The sequence below is a fragment of the Haliotis rufescens genome, unplaced genomic scaffold, assembly GCF_023055435.1.
Source record: "Haliotis rufescens isolate VD_foot unplaced genomic scaffold, xgHalRufe1.0.p SCAF_5, whole genome shotgun sequence".
NCBI classification, from domain to species: Eukaryota; Metazoa; Mollusca; class Gastropoda; order Lepetellida; family Haliotidae; genus Haliotis; species Haliotis rufescens.
Genome location: NW_025964223.1, coordinates 32,907,823 through 32,927,800, shown reverse-complemented (window position 1 = coordinate 32,927,800; position 19,978 = coordinate 32,907,823). Strand labels below are relative to the sequence as shown.

General features: G+C 41.6%; 1 protein-coding gene across 1 annotated transcript; it reads left to right on the top strand.

The window, feature by feature from the left end:
• The first annotated feature begins 8,883 nt into the window (after positions 1-8,883).
• Positions 8,884-10,539, top strand: LOC125373357 (uncharacterized protein KIAA1958-like). The gene is made up of 3 exons (XM_048384379.1): positions 8,884-9,284; positions 9,530-9,794; positions 10,171-10,539. The coding sequence occupies exons 1-3, from the start codon at positions 8,890-8,892 to the stop codon at positions 10,411-10,413; spliced, it is 903 nt and encodes a 300-aa protein (XP_048240336.1). The 5' UTR covers positions 8,884-8,889; the 3' UTR covers positions 10,414-10,539.
• Positions 10,540-19,978: the final 9,439 nt, after the last annotated feature.

Sequence of the window (19,978 nt, the reverse complement as noted above, 5' to 3'; positions counted from 1 at the left end):
ACCTCTGTTGATTCTTTCAATGTTAATGGCTCAGCCTCTTTGTATCTACTAGCCACATCTACAACGGTTAAAGCGTATTTATACGTTTTGCGTTTTACCTTATCGTGGGGAAGAAACAAGAGGTCAGCCTGATGAACTTCATTCGTCGTAAAAATATCAAACTTCTTCCTCGGTATATAACGCGGTGCCGGTAAGTATATTTGCCACATCGCTTGTTTCTTTAGCCAATCCTTGGCTACATCTTTAGATGCCTTAGCCGCGGTGGCTTATTTTTTTATTGCTCCTACACCTTTCCAATATCCTCGTGGGCTATAGTAAATTTTATCCATTATTAATTAATATTGATGTTTCGTTTAATACAACTCATGACTATCGTTAAATCGCATAATCATTTTGGCATAAAAAAATCCCCCCTGTAGTAGCAGTATAGGTAATAAATCTGGCTCCAGTGGAAGTGGTCCAGAACCATCATTACCTATACTACTGGCCGCGATGTGCTTTGTAACATGCTCTCGTGCACATTAACAGATTAGCCAACAGAGTGGATTGCACAGAGGATGAAAACTATTTTATCACTACTTAAAAGTGTTGAATTTGGTTTGTTCTGAGCTGTCGGTTTAATTGTAGGGTATACATTGTTATAATGTCAAATCTCGGCGGAATGCGGAAAATCTCGTTTTTTTAAAAAGATCAAAGATTTGTTTTGAAAAAATACTCCGAAAATATCGTGTTGCCGGACAACCGTGGCGAATTGTCCCGTTTTCGATCAGAGCTTTCAGCATCAAACATGCCTTTATTATTATTCATAACACAATCGACGGATCTTAAGTTTCCGGACATCATACGTTTTCTATCATGAATACTTGCACTATAACCGGGTGTGTGGCGTCACGCAGAAATTGTTAATACTCCAATGATGACTTTTTTATGATAAAGTTGTCTTTTATAAGTGAATGATATGTTTTACAGTTACAGTTACAAACTATGAGTGTTTGTTCAGCGTCCGAAAACCCATAACACGGGGATATATGTTGTATTAATGTCTTATGGACTGGAGAAAACACGCTTACGAGGTTTTGGTAGACAGAGCATACCCTTGAGAGAGGGAAAAACCAAGGGGGCGAAGCCGTCTAAATTGATTACAATCAAAGTAAAACCTCCCGAACGAAAATATAACCTCATAATAGGTTTTACTTTGAAAGTAAATCCTCTTAATAGGTTTTACTTTGAAAGTAAAACCTCACAATAGGTTTTAATGCCTATAGAAAGAACGCTCTTACTTATTAGAGATCCCAATGAATAGGTTTATAAGTATTAGAAAAGGTAAGTAAGTACAAAGGTAAGATTTTCTCAATATGCTTCAACATGGGAAAAGGAACATTGCGCGTTTGTGGCAGTATTGCTCCCAGACCGGGTGCGCGGAAGCTATTCCCGATTTTTTAAAAGTACTGATTTAACTTAGAAATCTTACTGTATCCGCCATCTTTGTTTATTTGACTTTTGCCACTGTTATATTTGTTGGTATGAATATTGTCCAAACGGCACGAAATTGCTTAAAATGCAATCAAATGTTTAAAACATTTCTTGGGGCTCAGCCTAATATCGTTTGCAAAGTCAACAAACTACAACCGTAAATGTAATGTACAACAGACGCAAGAAAACTAAAAGAAAGTAAACTGACGTCCAAAAGAAACTTTACCAACTGAAAATATAAATTTCAGACAAAGTATAATTTTTTTTTCGATGAAGCCTTTCTAAAACACAACCTAAATACAACAATAGTGTATGCAGAAAATGTTAATCGTCTGTTACATGTTTGCGAGATAACAACATGCTTATGGTTATGGTGGTAATACTGTATCGTTGGGAACTATGAGCAACTCTTCTGTACAAATCCCCTGCCCGGTCCATCTTTAAGATAATAAAGGATAGGCTCTCCTTCTTTCATAACCAACCGACTGATGGTATATATCTTAAGGGACCAAATCGGATCTGTTGCGCGACGTTGGCCTCCTTCGAGTTCACCGGGCTGGTATAAATATCTTACGCTTACTCTATCCGGAAGTTTTTGTTCCTTGCCTCTCCTCAGTGCTGAAGATTAGGAAGTCACAGATTTCATTTTAATCGCATCGGATGGTTTCTTCCCGATTAATCTCGTTACTCCATTATTCAGCGCTGATACAACAGCTGATAATCTTAATCCATCCGATTTCATTTCAATCCCATACTGATATCCAAACAAATGTTCCGATAATGTCCGGTTAAATCTTTCAACGATAGCTTGACTACGGTGGGCCTCTTTTTCACCATGCCTGATTTCCACATCGTGCTTTGTTAACAGTTTAGTTACTGATCCCATAAACTCGCGACCAGGATCTACTTGAAATAACTTGGGCCATTTTAGTGGTCCGCGTTTATATATGCGGCTCAGTGCATAGGCTACTTCTGTTGAATCTTTCGAGGTTAATGGTTCAGCCTCCTTGTCGCGACCAGCCACATCCACTACCGTTAAAGCATATTTATATGTTTTGCGTCTTACCTTATCATTCGGAAGAAGCAAGAGGTCAGCCTGATGAACTTCATTCGTTGTAAAAATATCAAACTTCTTCCTCGGGATATAATGCGGTGCCATAAGTATATTTGCCACGTCGCTTGTTCCTATAGCTAATCCTTGGCCACATCTTTAGATACCTTAGCCGCAGTGTCTAATTTGTGTATTTAATACGATTCATGACGATCGTTTGTGCACATCATCATTTTTGTATAAACAATTCCCTCTGTAGTAGCAGTATAGGTATTTAAATCTGGCTCCACCGGAAGTGGTCCAGAACCATCATTGTCTATATTACTCGGGGCAGAAAACGAGGGACATCGTCAGATAAACCAAGATATGTTTGGAAGGACACTGTTATTGAAAAGTTTAATAAACTCGATGTATTCAGAATCTCAGGAAATAAGGAACTTTTGAAGGAATATTTTGTAATTAAGAATAAATATAGAGAAATATGTAGACAAAAGAGGTTGGAGCATGATGAAGATTGTATAAATGATTTGGTCAATAATAGCAAAAAAGGTAAATCCTTTTGGAGATGCGTCAACAATATTATTTCTTCACCTTCTGTGACAGGCAGCCCATGTATTAGCAATATGCAGTGGCCTGAATATTTCCAGCATGTGTTTAATTTAACTGATAAACCTGTGAATGGGGACAATCTTGATGAGGCAGAATGAGACATATTAGCAAAACTAATCATCAAGGTTGAAATTAAAGGGTCAAATGTTCTTAAAGTGAAACACAACACTAGTCTCTGAGAAAATGCCATTTCAAGTCAGTATCTCATGTGTCCGCCATGTGTATAGATGACTGCCGTGCAACGTCGATTTATGGAATGGATGAGGCGGTTGATGAAGGCCATAGGCACTTGAGCCCACACTCTGAGGAACGCCTGACGCTGTTGAGATGCAGTTGTCGTCCTTGGTCGGACGTCATTCTGCCGTCTTTGAATCTCGTCCCTAAGGTGCTCAATGGGATTTAAATCGGGACTGAGGGCAGGCCACTGCATTGTTCTGATGCCATTTTGCTGGAGGAAGTCTCTTGTTGCTCTCACAGTGTGGGTACCGGCGGTATCATGCTGAAACTCGTGGTTGCGGCGACGTGCCAAATGAGGTATGGCGTGTGGTCTCAAGACTTGATCAATGTACAGGAGCTGCTGTGACACCATTGCCTCTCCCTAGACCGATGTTCTGGAAGACCACAGGGCCGACCCTCTGTGCAAGACCAATTCCACCCAATACCATGATGTTCGGACCACCTCACGAGTCTCTCAAACAACGTTCCAACAACGTTGCCAGACTCGCTCTCTCTGTGTGCCATCTACTGTTTAGATACAGAAACGGCTTTCATCTGAGAAGAGGACTCTTCTCCACTGCTGGTGGCGCCAATGCTGGTGCTGTGTTGCCTACTGAAGACGGTCCCGACGATGACGTGGTGTCAGAATGGGTCCTCGGTGTGGCCTGTGACAGTGGTGTCTGCCTGTCAATCGTCGACGCACGGTGTCCGCACTAATGTGTCGCTGGTGTGCCCCGTGGTCTGTCGGGCAGTTTCCACAGCAGTATCAAAGTGATCTTGAAGATGCTGTCGCACAATCTGACGATCCTGGCGTCGGACGGTGACCCTTGGTCTTCCACTACGTGGTTGGTCATGTGTAGTGTTGGTGGTCTAGTACCGTTGCTGGAGCCTGTTAATGTTCTTTGCGAGGACTTGAAATGCATTGGCTACTTGCCGGGAGGTTTGTCCAGCTTGCAATCGTCAAAGAGCTTGGTGTCGCTGATTTCTTGTCAATCTTGACATGTGGTAGCAATTCAATAACGAATGAGTGTTATCCGATCTGGGTGGATTGTGGACAAAAGTAACCCAGATATTTAAATGACAACTTTTCATGCAATGTTCCTTGGGGTGACTTTTTTTCGCAGTTCATTATATTTTACATCAGAGTGTTTAGCACAAAAATATCTCTGTAAATGTCGGGGAAGTTTTTATTGTTTGTTGATTTCCGAAAAGCGTTCGATTCGATTAACCGAAAGCTCCTGTGGTATTCAATAATGAAAAATGGAATACACAGTCGTTTATTGGTGGTTTTGATGGATCTGTACCCTAAGATTCAGTGTGCTGTCAGGACATCAAATATCTCTCTTTCAGATTATTTCGAATCACTGAGTGGCGTTCGACAGTGCTGCGTGTTGAGTCCGTTTCTATTCATGTTTATCCTTGAATTACAGTGTATGATAGAAAGTAGTGATTTGCGAGGGATTCTTATTGGAGAGGACTTTATAGACATATTACTTTTACCATATGCAGATGATGTGTGTATATTCGATGACACAGTAATAGGTCTGCAAAGAAAAAACTGATATTTTATCCAATCTTTGTAAAATGTGGGGAATTGAATTAACATGTCTAAAACCGAAATTTTGGTTTTCAGAAGAGTTGGTACTTTAAGGTATGATGAACGATGGTTTCTGAATGATAAGCGTATCAATGTTAGTACTTACTACAATTATCTGGGTGTTCTGTTTTCAAACAGATTGTGGGGCGGTCGGGTAGCCTAGTGGTTAAAGCGTTCGCTTGTCACGTCGATGACCCGGGTTCGATTCCCGACATGGGTACAATGTGTGTAGCCCATTCTGGTGTCCCCCGCCGTGATATTGCTGGAATATTGCTAAAAGCGGCGTAAAACCATACTCACTCACTCACTCAAACAGATTGTCTTGGAAAAAATGCATTGATACCTCAAGATTAAAGCCAATAAGGCTTTGTTTGTCACTGAACAACTGCAGTATCCTTTTGTAAATAAGCCAGTTAATATTTTATTTAAATTGTTTGATATTAAGATAGAGCCCAGTCTTCTTTATGGTGCGGAGATCTGGGGTTGCAAAGCTAGACAAATTGTCGGAACTTTTCATACTAATTTTTGTAAATTTGTTTTAGGAGTAATAAATATGTATCAAGCACAGCAATATTGGCTGAATGTGGAAGATATGGTCTGCATGTGGATATCATATGAAGTGTGTGACATACTGGTGTAAACTTATTTGAATGAATGAAAGATATCCCCGTCAGTGTTATTTGTTAATGAAGAAGCTGAAAGAATGTGGTAGAATTATTTGGGCAACTCATGTTAAATATTTACTAGAGATTTATGGATTTGGTTATGTGTGGCACGAACAGAATATTGGTGATGTTAATTGTTTCTTGCAGCTGTTTAGACAGCGTTTATTGGATTGTAACAGAGTATCCAGATGAAAATTTATGAATCTGGTATATTAAGGTATTATTAACACGTCAAGATATTATTGGATATGGAATATTATGTTACAGCTTTCAGAAATTGAGACCATAGACGTATGCTGTTCCTATAGATATTTAGTGAATTGCATATACGAGTAATCTGGGCAGGAGAGAGGATATTGTTTATTCACCACGCTTTTGTCGGCTATGTAACAATGGTTGTATTGAGGATGAAGTCCATTTTGTGTTTGTCTGCCCGTTTTACGCATCATTAAGACAAAAGTATATTCCTGTAAGGATATATAACAATCCATGTATTAATATACTCAACAACAACAGTTCCTGTGACACCAATATTTTAGTGTATTTTTCAAACAAGTAAAGTTTGGTTTTCAATATTGTAGTACATGTATGGAATCAAGTCACAAAAACGCAGCTGCTACAGAAAAGCATGCATTCCATGCAAAAGTTGACTTTTAAGCAATCCCCATGCATTCCATATGCATTGTTTAGCATCGTGCTGACAACAACCACTCAGAAAAACAACGAAATTACTTAATTATTCAACATTACGAAATGCCACGCCTGTCCGAAAATGTTGGTATGCTTGAAGCAGGATCGAGTCAGCGTGATGTTGCAAGACAATTTCACGTTAAGTCCACAGAAACACCATTTGGTGTTTATGTGTATGAGAAACCATGTCTCCGATGGATTACTAGAGATTGTAAACCCTCACATGAGGGACGTTCCCGAATGTGAGGGTTTACAATCTCTAGTAATCTCGAGGAGACATGGTTTGTCCAACTTATAAACCCACTCATCGCATAGACAACGTTTTTAATGAAATAACTGTAATAAAAACTCTAAAATGTATAACCTGTATCGGAGATGAAATATCGCCTGCAGTCGTGAACTCGGTTCAATGAAACCGGTGACCTCAGCACGTGGGTTTGGCAACGGTGCGAAATCTGCACGTGCGTCCCGCAATGTCACGAAATCTGCACGTGCGTCTCGTAGGCTGAGACTATTACACGTTTTGCTTTGACTGACGCTCATTCATTGTACAGCCTGTTGCTGGCGTACGGATCTTGAAAAGGACATTCTAAAAGTCAGAGCTGCTTATCAACACCTCTGTAGCCTTGTGGTACAGTTACTGGGCTACAGATATGAAAGATATTACATGTTACAATCTGAACGGAAGAAATGATTATAAGCCCACCTGCGAGGTGTTACAATCGTTGTAATACCTCCTGCGAGGTGTTACCACAATTTCAAAAACTCCATATCGAGTTACACAAACAGCCAGAAGGTTTATAAGGCAACGTTGGCAACAGACGAATGCAGTCAGAGACCATCCTCGGAGTGACAGGCAACGTGTAACCAATAATCTACAAGACAAGAGCAACGGTGACTGCAAGGAGCATCCCTGGCCTTCAACGAATATCTTCACAAACCGTACGTCGTCGCCTCGGATGTGCAGGGATTGTCGCCAGACGTCCCATTTTGACAGGAAACCACCGTCAAGCACGACTACAGTGGTGCAGCCAGCGTCTACGCTGGACGGCCATGCAGTTGGGACAAGTTCTATTCACTGACGAGTCTCGTTTTCACCTAAGCCACAGCGAGGGACGGATTCGAGTGTACCGACATCGAGGTGGAATGTTACGTCAATCATTGTGGAAGATGATCGGTTCGGGGGCGGCAGCGTTATGGTATGGGGTGGGATTACGGCAAGTCAGAGGACCCGTTTGATAGTGGTAGAGGGTAATCTCAATGGACAGCGCTACCGCGACGAGATCATCGGCCCTGCTGTTCTACCGTTTTTGCGTCTTCATGGCCCGGGCATTACCTTTCAACATGACAACGCCCGGCCTCATATTGCTCGACTTGTTCTCTTCAACAAAACAGCGTGAAAGTCATCCCCTGGCCAGCTGGCTCCCCTGATCTCTCACCAATCGAGCACATGCGGGATGAGATGGATCGGCGCCTTCGACGTCAACCACGTGTTCCACAGACACTCCAGGAACTTCGAAACATGCTCCATCAGATATGTGAAGGAGAATGTCCTAACGGCCTCCAACCTGCTTCACGTGCGAAACTAATAGCGAGTTTGAGGACATTCTCCTACTTAAAACAAAACTCTCTCCAAAACTGTCCACCAAACTAATGTACTCACATAATTATCGTGCGATACTAATGGAGGTCACGTGTATCATCACTTCCTCGATTAAATGATTATGATCGACTCGATGAAACGGAGCAATGCACGTGCTAAACAATTGGAGGACCACATGCATACGAGTCGTGGAAATTTGGTCCGTATGGGAGACAACATGTCGGATTGTGGTGATGAATTGTTCGTGACTCAGAACACATTTTGTAATCAGTCTGATGTGGTTGTGAACTCTCATTTTGAAACATTGCTTTATATGGATAACTTTCAAGAAGATTATTGTCAGAATTTTGAATTAGGCCGGTTATTTTCTGATGAGAACACTGACACTGAACCGTATAATACAAGTCAGGATAACTTTGATGATAATTGCGACACCGAACTATACTTGGCAAGTCAGATGATAGAAGAATCAGGAATTATTGGCACACGGGTGTCTAAGAGACAGTTACATTCCGAAATACTAGATTCGTTAAAAGGTGACAATGAACGTTTTGAGAAAGCCGTACAGGTTACACAGTTGGGAACCAATCTAGACAATGAAAAGCTTCGGTTCGGTACTCCCCTTTCTGAAACGGATATGGTGCATTTGTGCGATTCGGCATACTCTGTGAACACTGAACATAAGAGTAGATGGGCTTTGAATATTTTCAAGAATTGGGTTGTTGAGAGGCAAAAACGCAGTAATAATGAAATTCCAATAGCAAATCAAAGCATAGTATCGTTAGCTGAAGACGAAAATGATCTGAACAGAACATTGATGTTATTTCTGTCGGAGGTTCGAAACCAAAAGCGTGAAGAGTACCGCGGCAACACTCTGTACGAAATTGTGTCTTCTCTTCAGTATTACTTAAGAAGGAATGGGGTTGTCGTCAATTTCTTTGAGTCATCTTGTTACACCGGTATGCGATTCGTTCTTGATGCAAAGATGAAATTACTAGCTCGAAAAGGGATAGGGGTTGAAAAACGACAAGCGGATGTCATCACTGAACAGCAGGAAGATGTACTTTGGGAAACAGGTATACTCGGAGAAGATACACCACAGAAGCTCTTGGACACCCTCGTCTATTTAATCGGGTTGAACTTTGCTCTTAGGGCAGGAGATGAACACAGATACCTACGCAGTGGTTCAAATTCACAGTTACAGTTGTTGATGTCAAGCAATGGCGTCAAACAATTGAAATATACTGAGGACATTTCCAAAACGAACAGAGGGGGGCTGAAGCACAGGAAGGTTGAAAGGAAACACGTGACCATCTCTAGTAATGAGGAAAACCCTGGAAGATGCCTCGTCAGACTGTACGAAAAGTATATGTCATTAAGGTAAATATAATTCTCTCACAAGTTCACAACTAATATTGTGAAAAGGAAGAGGTAGTTCCTATGCGACGTTTGTGTCTGCGAGTTCTATATGTCTGTCAGTCAGCGAGTTCTACCTGTCTGTGTAACGTAATGTGCACCTGATTAACATATTTTGGATGACTTTACCTTACGTTCTCATGTTCTTATGCACTATGTACTTTGTACGGCCAGCTGCATGAATTGATGACAGTTCACTTTGTTTTCAGACCAGTACATGGAAAGTGTGACGCCTTCTATTTGCGCCCGTTACGATACACTGCAGGCAAGGTTTGGTTTGCTGATGCGGCCGTTGGGATTCATCCACTCCGGTCAACTGTCAGCCGTCTCTGTAAGGCCGCTGGGTTCAGCGGATTTTACACAAATCACTCCCTCAGAGCTACAACAGCAACTCGGCTTTACGACAGCGGAGTAGACGAACAGCTAATTGCCGAGAAGACGGGACATAAATCGATTGCAATTCGAAGTTACAAGGTCTAAACTTTACCTATACGTTTTGTGTATTTCCCACAATTTCCCACAATATATGTGGTATATGGCGTTTTCTAATCTGCTTGTAGTTGCAACATTACCGTGGATGTTAGATGACGCGATAATGCATTTTAGCAATCGCCAGACTTCGGATCAACATCCCCGGGGTTCGAATCCCAAATTATATTTCTATATATTCAGTGGTCACACCCACTGTCAGTATACTATATATATCTCGGAGCTGCTATTTTTTGCGTGACAAGCCCCCGTTGTACTACTAAAACTAAGATGACGAGGAAATAAAAGTTGCATTTTGATATAATGCAAAATTAAATGTTTATGTGATATAATCAAGCAAAATAAGCTTTTCTTTTATCAGAGGACGTCCAAGGAAATGGCGGATACAGTAGACTCAATCGTGCAGAGAAAATCAAGACGTCCCAGTGCTTCTGTAACTGGTCTCCCTGTTATTGACGCCGCAATCTTTGATCCGCCAGGCAATCAACCATCGACAAGACCGACGCTTGGCCCATCAAAAGGCGAACAGGCTCCCTACACAAGTGACCGACGCGATTTCACAATGAAACTTGGTGACGGCACAACATTTTCTGTGAAATTTTGAATTTATGTTCAGCATAAATATTTCTGAAATCATTTGTTTTGTTGTCTTTGTCTTATAATATATGTAGACTGTCAGTTTGTCTCTCCCGAAACAAACCTACCACCTGCATGACTGAAAACGCAGAGCTTGTGCGTTACTAATGTACTGTAAATTATTCAACTAATGGAGGTTGAACTATTGGAGGTTATCTGTAAATTATCTCAGTAATGGAGGATGTCGTCCACTATTGGAGACCTCCTAAAATGACTAATGTTCATGTAGTTTTGTTTTAAGGACAGATATCCCACAGGACTTTGTGCGACGCCTGGTCCATTCCTTTAGACGAAGATGTGTTGCTTGCATCACAACCAGAGGTGGACACATACGCTATTGATTTGTAAATTGACATTTTGTCATGTTCATGTTTTTTATGAAATCACACATTTTCTGAAGTCAGTGTGGCAAATTAAACCATTTGAACACTTACAGGAGTCTTTTATCTGTTGCAAACCGAAATTGTTTCAGATTTGGTAAAAAACATAACTTTGCATTAAATCTTATTCAATATCACAGGAACTTTTGTTGTTCAGTATATAACTGAAAAGTACATGGGTCTATGGCCTCCCATACATGAATAAACATATAACCTTTACATCTGTGATGGACATTTCCTAAGAGATCACTTAAGCTCTGAAACAAGTGAAATGAAATCATTATTTACTGTAGTTAATGGAAATAATGCAACGACAATAGCTTGGCAAATCATCATTGTTTATTTTCACAAACCTTTCAGAATCAATAGAAAAAAATAACTTGTACTCCATTGTCATGCAGTCAGCAGATGCCAAATAAATCAATTGAAAGTAAATATGCAGGCAATCAATGTAAGAGACAAATCAAACAACTGACATAACTGTTAATAATGAAAAGAATACAACCTATTACATTGGTGCTAGAAATCATGTATTTCAGATGTCATGATACCATTAATCTTGAGATTTTTCAACAGAGGTTCTCTTCACTTGCAACTATCCATAACCAGTTGAGATTCTTATAGTATCTCCCTTCCTAAACCTCTGTGCATGCAGAAACTGGACGTCTTCAATTCTTCCCAACATTAGCATCCCAAATACAAAATATCAGGGAGATGAGTGGGATTACTCCTGGTGTAGAAGGTAATATTTGAATTATTAACAACAACCATTGTTTCGTCATTCTTATTTTTACAAAGCCTCTATTACATCAGTGACAGAATATATCCAAGGGATCAGTGGGTTCTGTTATCTGGTAATACCCTGGATAGTTAACAGTCAACTGAATTCAAATAGAAAATGAACCCCAACTCCATGTTTCCTTGCAAAATGGGGTCTCTTTTCCCTAAATTCAGCATTTTGTGGTGGCTAATTGTTCTAAAAAGTATTCTACTTGTTTTGACCCATGTTAGGTGCACATTATGCCAAAATCAACCCAAAAGGCCCGTTTTCGGAATAATGCCAAGGACATATGCAAATATGTGGTAAACTTCCATAGAATTACAGTTATATCCGCATGCGTCCATTTCCAGAAAGTGGGCTACGTGACCTTCTGGACCATGACTTCCAGTTATGCCTTCACTTCCTGTGTCCTTAACATCATTCCCGTAACTCATCAGCGTGATCACTTGATGTTAACCTATGACCTGTCCTACACTTCAGAGGACACCTAGTTGCCTAAACTGCATGCCAGTAACTGTCGGGGATTGTAGTTCTGAGCTATCCTGTGACTGTTGCTTTGGTAATGTGTTTATCTGAAGCTGTATTACATGAAATGAAGAGACAGTTTCTCCACTGTGGTTGTGTTGCAGCTAAGTAGAATCGGAGAGCTTGAACATTAGCGAGATGCAAAACACTTGTAAAGGGCAGGAATCGTGTATTGTCTATGTCCAAGTCATCACCAAACAGTAGACTGGTGCTTATCCACAAAAGTTGTCTAGTCGTTTGAAACAAAGTGGCAGTACCAAAGACTCAAAAGGACCCTTCAAGAGAGTGGACAGAACAATGGGGATGTTCCACTTCGGGAATGTGCACGGGGGTTTGATTTCCTCCTGAAGGAAAGATCTCATGAGCCAACGGTTGAAGATAGAGTGATGTCTGATAGATAGCCTATTGTGTCTGATCATGCAGATCGAGCAGATCAGCCAAACCACACTCTTTGCTGGTGGATTTTGCCACTCAATCCACTCCACGACCTGGTTACAGATGCTTCCCAAGTTTGGTTGGGGTTTTCATATGGACAGTCAAACAATACAAGGACTGTGGCAACCTTATGAAGGAGACCTTGATGTAATTGCCAACCACATACACAGGCTCAGGTTTGTTAGATATGACGGTTGTGGTTTTGTAGCCCTGGAAGGAATGGTCATATTCATCCGTTGCAGCCATGTCACCATATCTCCTTTGTGACGTTGGGGCCTTGCTGTCTGGATCCTGCATACTGTGATATGGTGCATTGTCCCTGATAATAAGGCACTTGGCAGGCACAGCAGCGACCAATTTATTTTTCACCCACGCCAGAAATACCTTGCCATTCATTTTGGTGTGGTAGTCCCTGTTGTCCATGGACTAGACTTGAAAGACGAGTTCACAGCCTGGGAGAAAACCCTGACTAGCACAGCCAGCATGGAGAATGACGAGTATTTCACCTTTTCCCATTGGTAACTTTCTCAAATACTCCTTAGTCCTCACTGGATAGGCAGTGACATCTAGCTGTGTGAGAGGCATTTACTCATGTCTCATCTAGGAAAACAGGCTCACATCCTTCTTTACGTTTCTTGTTGATGGTTTGGAGATAATGATTTTGGAGATGAAGGATGTCAGAACGTTCACATAACACAGTCCAATTTCCACCACTAATGTTTTTGTATTTATATCTAAATGTATGCAAAAGTTGCCATAGCATATATTTTGTAACAGTTATATCATGTTAAGTTTCAAGGTATTTCTTCAAGAGTCTAAGTGACACAAAGTTATTTTCTGAACGCAGTTTAACAATTGCACGAACTTGTGAAGATCCAGGGTTGAATAGATCTCCAGCAACCAATGCTTGCCGTAAAAGGTGACTGTGCTTGTCATAAGAGGATCGGATGGTCAGGCTCACTGACTTAATTCATGCATCTCATCGTATCCCAATTGTGTGGATCAATGTTCATGATGTCAGTCACTGGATTGACTGGTCTAGACTCAATTATTTACAGACCTCCGTCATATAGCTGGAATAGTGCTGAGTGCAGCATTAAACAACAAACAAACAAACAAACAAATAACAATTGCATGTCTGACTTGATGTTTCTGAAAACTGTTTAATTTCTCAACCCTACATGGTTTTGATATGTTCCCCACCTGCTTGCTAGAGCCCCATTCATGGACAAGATTTTTCAGCTTGTTAGGAGACATAGCAAGAGCTTTAGAAGCTAATTTCAAGTATATTTAGTAATGGCAAAAGATGGTTTTCCTCTTTCTGCTTCACATTAAAAAATCATACACCTTTCAAACAAACTGAAAAAGGTTTTCACGATCTTGTCATGGCTGTAGAGACAGATCTAGAGAAACAGGCGTCTTGCATTTTTGTACGAGATAGTTTCAAAGCAGCAAGATGAAGTATGAGTAGATTGTTGTGAAATATATCCAACTTGGGTTGATGTAGGAGATCTCATCGCACAGGAAGATGAATCGGTTCTTGTCCATGGATATGAGGACTGAGGAGGGAGATAGTTGAGTTCCAGACAGAGTAGAAAATTGCCTTCATTTCTAGGTAGTCCATATAGTTAAGGCCAGGGTGATATGGTTTGGAACAACCGGATGGTTAGTTAATGAGTCAGAATCTATGACTGCCCCAACCTCCAGGACAGGCTTCTGCTGTGTCAACAATGTTTTGGGACCGACGGTTTGATATTCAGGTTCAGGGGTGGGGGACCTGGGATTTTATTGTCCCAGAAAATTACTGAATCAAATAATTATGCTTCAGACTGAAATTGTCTGCCACAAAAATGACATTGTTGACCACAGCAAGTGTATGAATTGCAGACCTCCTTCTACTCTGGATCCAAGAGTGGGTTAGTAGAACTGTCCTCGTAACCGTGATATTTGGGTCACAGGTTACATGTGTTGATCTGAACCTGTAGGGTTCCCGCCCTGAGTCCCGATCTGAGAATGAGTTGTTGATGGTTGGCATATGCTCCATGTGCAGCATGGTGAGCACTGCAGCACAGTCTCCTGTCCTCAACCTGACTGGGTCACCAGATGAACATACAGGAACCAAACTGACCATGATATCTGCAGTGGCGACTGTGGTGACAAGTCTCTTCCTGCTACTCTATGCCATGATGTAAATCCTCATACGTATTCATCAATGTGAGACGTCCAATGGAAGATGTAAGAAATGGCTTATGCCCTGTCTTCCAATGATAAAACTGGCTCACATGTCCATCCTGTCCAACTCGGCCATGGGAATCCTAGACTACATGAGAAGATACACTCCACATTCTATCACAATGTTGGAGAGACTTTCACCCGTGGATGAGATTGCCAATAACTGTCCATGAAACTAATTCAATGGTGAAGTAACCTCTCATGGTCCAACAGAGACCATCCTGGTCGTATGTCATATCCTGCGTCCAGGCACTTTTCCAGCAAGGCCTGCATGCTCTCCTGCTGTTCTGCCACCAAAAGATTCAGGAGGACATGTGTCTGGGGAGGAGTGTCACCCTGAGATTGTCCTTATGCGTCCTTGGAAGGTTCCCACTGACTGGACTGAGCATAATAAGAATCGCCACTTTCTACCTTCCCTCCTTCAGGACCATATAAAAAAAATCATTCCATGGGAGAGAATCAGGCATAGGGTGTATGCTTTCTTTGTATATTGAACAGATCAGCACTTCCAAGACTAGAGGTAACGGTGCAGTCGGGTAGCCTAGTGGTTAAAGCATTCGCTCATCACGCCAAAGACCCGGGTTCGATTCCCGACATGGGTACAATGGGTGAAGCCCATTTCCGGTGTCCCCCGCTGTGATATTGCTCGAATACTGCTAAAAGCGGCGTAAAACCATACTCACTCACTCCAAGAGGTAACATGTGGGTCACCTAAGGCATTGAAATGCCCACACACCATACATTATAGTGGAGGAGACATGTATATTATAGTGGAGGAGACCCCCCATCTTGTGTCACACAACATGTTTACCACATTACAAACGCAAACCCTAGGTAAACTAATCCTCTTCAGCTTTCATGCAGATGAAGAGAACAATCATCTTGTAAACTATGTAAGCTGAAAAACCAAACTTTATTACAATGTGAAAACGACCATTCTCTTGCTATCTTTCAGGACAATGTTGTCTTCTAATAAACAATAAAATTGAAAACTTAAATAAATTAAAGTGCAAAAACTACCAACAACAAACAGGAAAGAAGTTTGTTTGTTTGTTTGTTGTTTAACGTCGCACTCAGCAATATTCCAGCTATATGACGGCAGTCTGTAAATAATTGAGTCTGGGATCGATGACATGCAATCAACTAAGTCAGCGAGCCTGACCACCCTCTTGAGACAAGCCTTTTACGCCAAGCATGGGTTGCTGACCCCACGAAAGAAGTGAAGACTTCTTGTCTGCACATGTGCAAGGTTGAGGGAGGGTAATACAATTATTATGGATAACTGACAGTGAAGAGGGCTTCTTTTGAAAATTTATTTTTTTAAAAGAGTATATATATTTACTGAGGATTATCAATAAATAATACATGACAAAATATACCCCATTTTTGTCAAAGGTGTTCACCACAGCAAACACCTAAATGGCCCATAGTTCACAACTGACTTTGGTAGGCTGTACTGAACCAAACTGTATAGTCAGGCGTCATATGTAATGGGTGCTGAATAATAAATGAATGTTTTAGAGTAAAATATCATTTATACTTATCCTGACTCATACTAATTTTGCTGGTCTCTATTTTTTTTCAAAAGGTTGGTGAAACTTCCAGAACTGTGTTCCTGGAGGAAAGAAAAACAGCTCACCCAAACACATCCCTGGCCTGCACATGCACACCTTAACCAGCTGACCAAGCCAGTGTACTTGTCACCCTCTCGTTAAACTAACCTAACAGCCAATAAACTGGGGAAGATGGGAGAGCTGGGTGGGTGCTTCAGTGTGAGAGTACACATATTTTACCTTATCCTGACTCATAGTAATTGCTTGAATCCCAGGGCAAGGTGCTGGGTTCCACCTGTGTGCATGGTGCATAACGAGATCTGATCAATTAAACTCTGGCAACATGATAATCTTCTTTATATCCATGCAGGGTGCCTTGTGAAAAAGAGGAATAAATGTTATAGATTTAGTGGATTTAGCAAAGTTTGCTAAGGAAAATAATTTTACCCGCTGACTTTAAATGATTCTAGTGTAGAGTAGGTAATAAACTTCTAGTATCCACTGTCAGTTGTTGTGCAACTACAAATGGTCCAAATTGATGTGTGGAGAAATTTCTAAGTCAATGATTAGCAAAGACAGTATCTGATCTCCAGAAACAGCCTTCCATAATCGTCGAGATGGAGAAATTGCCGTGATGCAATGACTCTCACTTCGTGCAAATTGGATGTTAATATGGCTTCCAGTCCTGCTGCCTTGTAGGTGCTGCTCTTATCCAGAAGGAGATGGTTGTTCCGGAGACTTCTGCTGAACTGTTTCTGGATAATGGAATGAACAGTCTTCTCAACCCTTGTCTTTTGGAGCTTGTCCTCTGCAGAAAAATAGATAATGCTTGAACTGGACATAGTGACAAATCTTCACCATCCTCTGATCCCAGGATGGATGAGAGCGAAGGGATGTGAAATTGTCTGTCTGGTTGATTGGTAGCTGATTCTTGGTGATGAAATCCCATCTCAGACCGAGATGGACTGATGCATGTTCACCACTGTTGAATCTTGTATATGAGAAACTGATTGCATGTATATCTAACATTATGGCTGCCATGGCTAGTGCGAGCAGAAATAATGTCTTTTGGGTAAGATGTTCAAAATCAGCTTTTTGTAGAGGTTCTTAGCCATCACTGGTGAGGTGGTTCAGTACCACATTCAGATCCCAGGCTGGGGCTCTGAATTTCTTCTGTTGATCATCTAAGCCTGTATGATCTCAGTAAGGCAATCAATTCTGTGAGTTTGATTCTGTTTCCCACTGTTATAACGGAGCTGCTAGCTGCTAGGTAGGTGCCTAAAGTTAAACCCTTGAGGTTCCTAGTACACCTAAGGTGACATGGGAAATCTGCATCTTGTGGGGAAGTGGCTTTAGCTGCTGTGAACCCCTTGTATCTCGCAAACTGGTCAAAATTCTTTCATTTATTGTCACTTTGACTTCTTGTAGACCTTGGAAGCGCTAAGGACACTGCCTTGGCTGCTCTGGCTGAATATCTTCTTCTAGTGAGGTTGAATGTGATATGTTACATACCTGAAGTTCGTAGAGTTCCTGTTTTTGATGAACTTGCTTGATGTGAGGATGTAGTAGAAGATCTGGCCAGTTTCGGAGGATTAGGGTGGGTTTCCCTTCCAATGCAATGAGCTCTGGAAACCAGGTTCTTGCCGGCCAATAAGTCACAACCAAAAGCAGTAATAGGTGTGGATCATCATCTGTGATATCAGGGGCATCAGTGCTGGTGGCGGGAACGTGAATCTGTGTAGCCCCTCTGATGATTTCGCCAGTGTGTCGATTGCCCAGGCTTTCTGGGTCCGGTTCTGGTGGACAAATGCTGTTATCTGCCCGTTGAATCTGGTTAGGAAGAGATCCCCTGATGGGGACCATCCTTCTCTTGTCACTAGCTGGAATGCTTCTGAATGTAACATCCATGCTGTTGCTGATGGCTTGGATGGTCTGGGTAAGATGTCTGCTGGTATGTTTTACACTCCTGGGATGTGTCTTGCCTTTAACCTTAAGTTGGGCTTGTCTGTCAGATTGTACAGTTGAAAGGCTAACCTCAGAAGGGCTGCAGATCTTGTTGTTCCTTGGACAGTCATGTAGAACGCAACAGTTGGGTTGTCTGTTCTTATCATCAAGAACTTGTTCTTCAGCTGTGGGTCCCAATGAGCTAAAGCATGGATGACTGCCTCTAACTCTAGATGATTGATGTGGAGAAGTTTTTCTTCATCTGGCCATATCCTTGGCCAGATCTGAAGTGAAGTGAGCCCCCCATCCTTGTAAGGATGCATCCAGAAACAAATGCTGTATGTATTCCGGCTTGTTCAAAAAGGTTCATCTGCAGACATTCGACTTGATCGTCCAGTCATTGTGGTAGTTGAAGTCTGAAAGATCTAGAAATGGTCTTAGAAAAGGCTGAATGGAAAGTAGTTGCAGTTTGCCTTTTACTGTCAATGCTTGAGAGGAGGTGAGTAGTCCTAGTAGTACTTGTCACTGGTTGACAGGTTGCCCACTGGTCTTCTGGTACTTGAATCAGATGCTGCATCGTAAGAAATCTGATGCCAAGGAACTTGAGGTCTAAGGAAGATTGAAAGTGTGACTTCTGGTAGTTGATTAACTAGCCAAGTTGGGTTAATAACTTCAAGGTGAAGTCCAGCTGTTGTCTGAGTAGCTCTACACCTTGATAAGCCTGGATTCCATCTTCCAGATAGAAGGTGCAGCAGATCCCCTTGTTATGCATGAACGCCACAATTAGCTTGGGCATTTGTGTAGACAACCATGGGGCCATAGAAATTCCAAAGGCCATTGGAAGTGTTGCCCCTGATACAGGAAGCACAGGTATCTCATGGAGGCTGGATGTATGGGAATGTGAAGGTAAGTGTCTTGAAGATCGATGCTTGCTAAATGATCTTGCTGATGTATCAACTACTTAGCTGCGATAACTGGAGCATTCTGAATTTTTCTAATTTCTGCAGATCTTCATTGTTGAATTCCTTATTGTGGTTGGTTTGGTTTGGTTGGTTTGGTTTGGTTGGTTTGTTGTATAACGCTGCACTCAGCAATATTCCAGCTATATGACGGCGGACTGTAAATAATCGAGTCTGGACAAGACAATCCATTGATGGAGATTATGAACATAGATACATGCAATTGGGATACGATGACATGCATCAACCAAGTCAGCGAGCCTGACCACCAGATCCCGTTAGTCGCCTTTTTCGACAAGCATAGTGGCCTTTCACAGCAAGCATGGGTTGCTGAAGATCTATCCTTCCCCGGATCTTGTGACAAGTGTGAGAAGATGTTCCTCTGGAAGAATTGGTGGGTAATCCCTCTTGAATGATGAATGGGTTGTCCAGGATGTCCAAATTCCTCCAGTATCTCTCTACCGTCGACCTACTGTTGACATCTGTACACAGATGGCTGGAGGTGGAAGTTCTGTTGTTTGTCAGCTTTTCTTCATCGGTAGGCACAGGATCCTTTAAATTCTTGGCAGCAGCTGGACTACGAAAGGCAGAAGACATCCCTCCGTGGGTAGATCACTTGTCCTTGGCCTTCTAAAAACCCAAAATCTCCTTTTAAACTGTGCCCTCTGCATGGACTGCTTTGTACATCTGGACAGATTTCATCAACATCTGTTCTTTTGAGTCC

What these genes read in the sequence shown, in the direction of transcription:
- LOC125373357 (XM_048384379.1), top strand. Translation starts at nt 8,890, where the DNA reads ATGAAATTACTAGCTCGAAAAGGGATAGGGGTTGAAAAACGACAAGCG. An exon ending in GAAAAGTATATGTCATTAAG is followed by an intron (nt 9,285 to 9,529) that starts GTAAATATAATT and finishes CTTTGTTTTCAG; the next exon opens with ACCAGTACATGGAAAGTGTG. An exon ending in TTGCAATTCGAAGTTACAAG is followed by an intron (nt 9,795 to 10,170) that starts GTCTAAACTTTA and finishes TTCTTTTATCAG; the next exon opens with AGGACGTCCAAGGAAATGGC.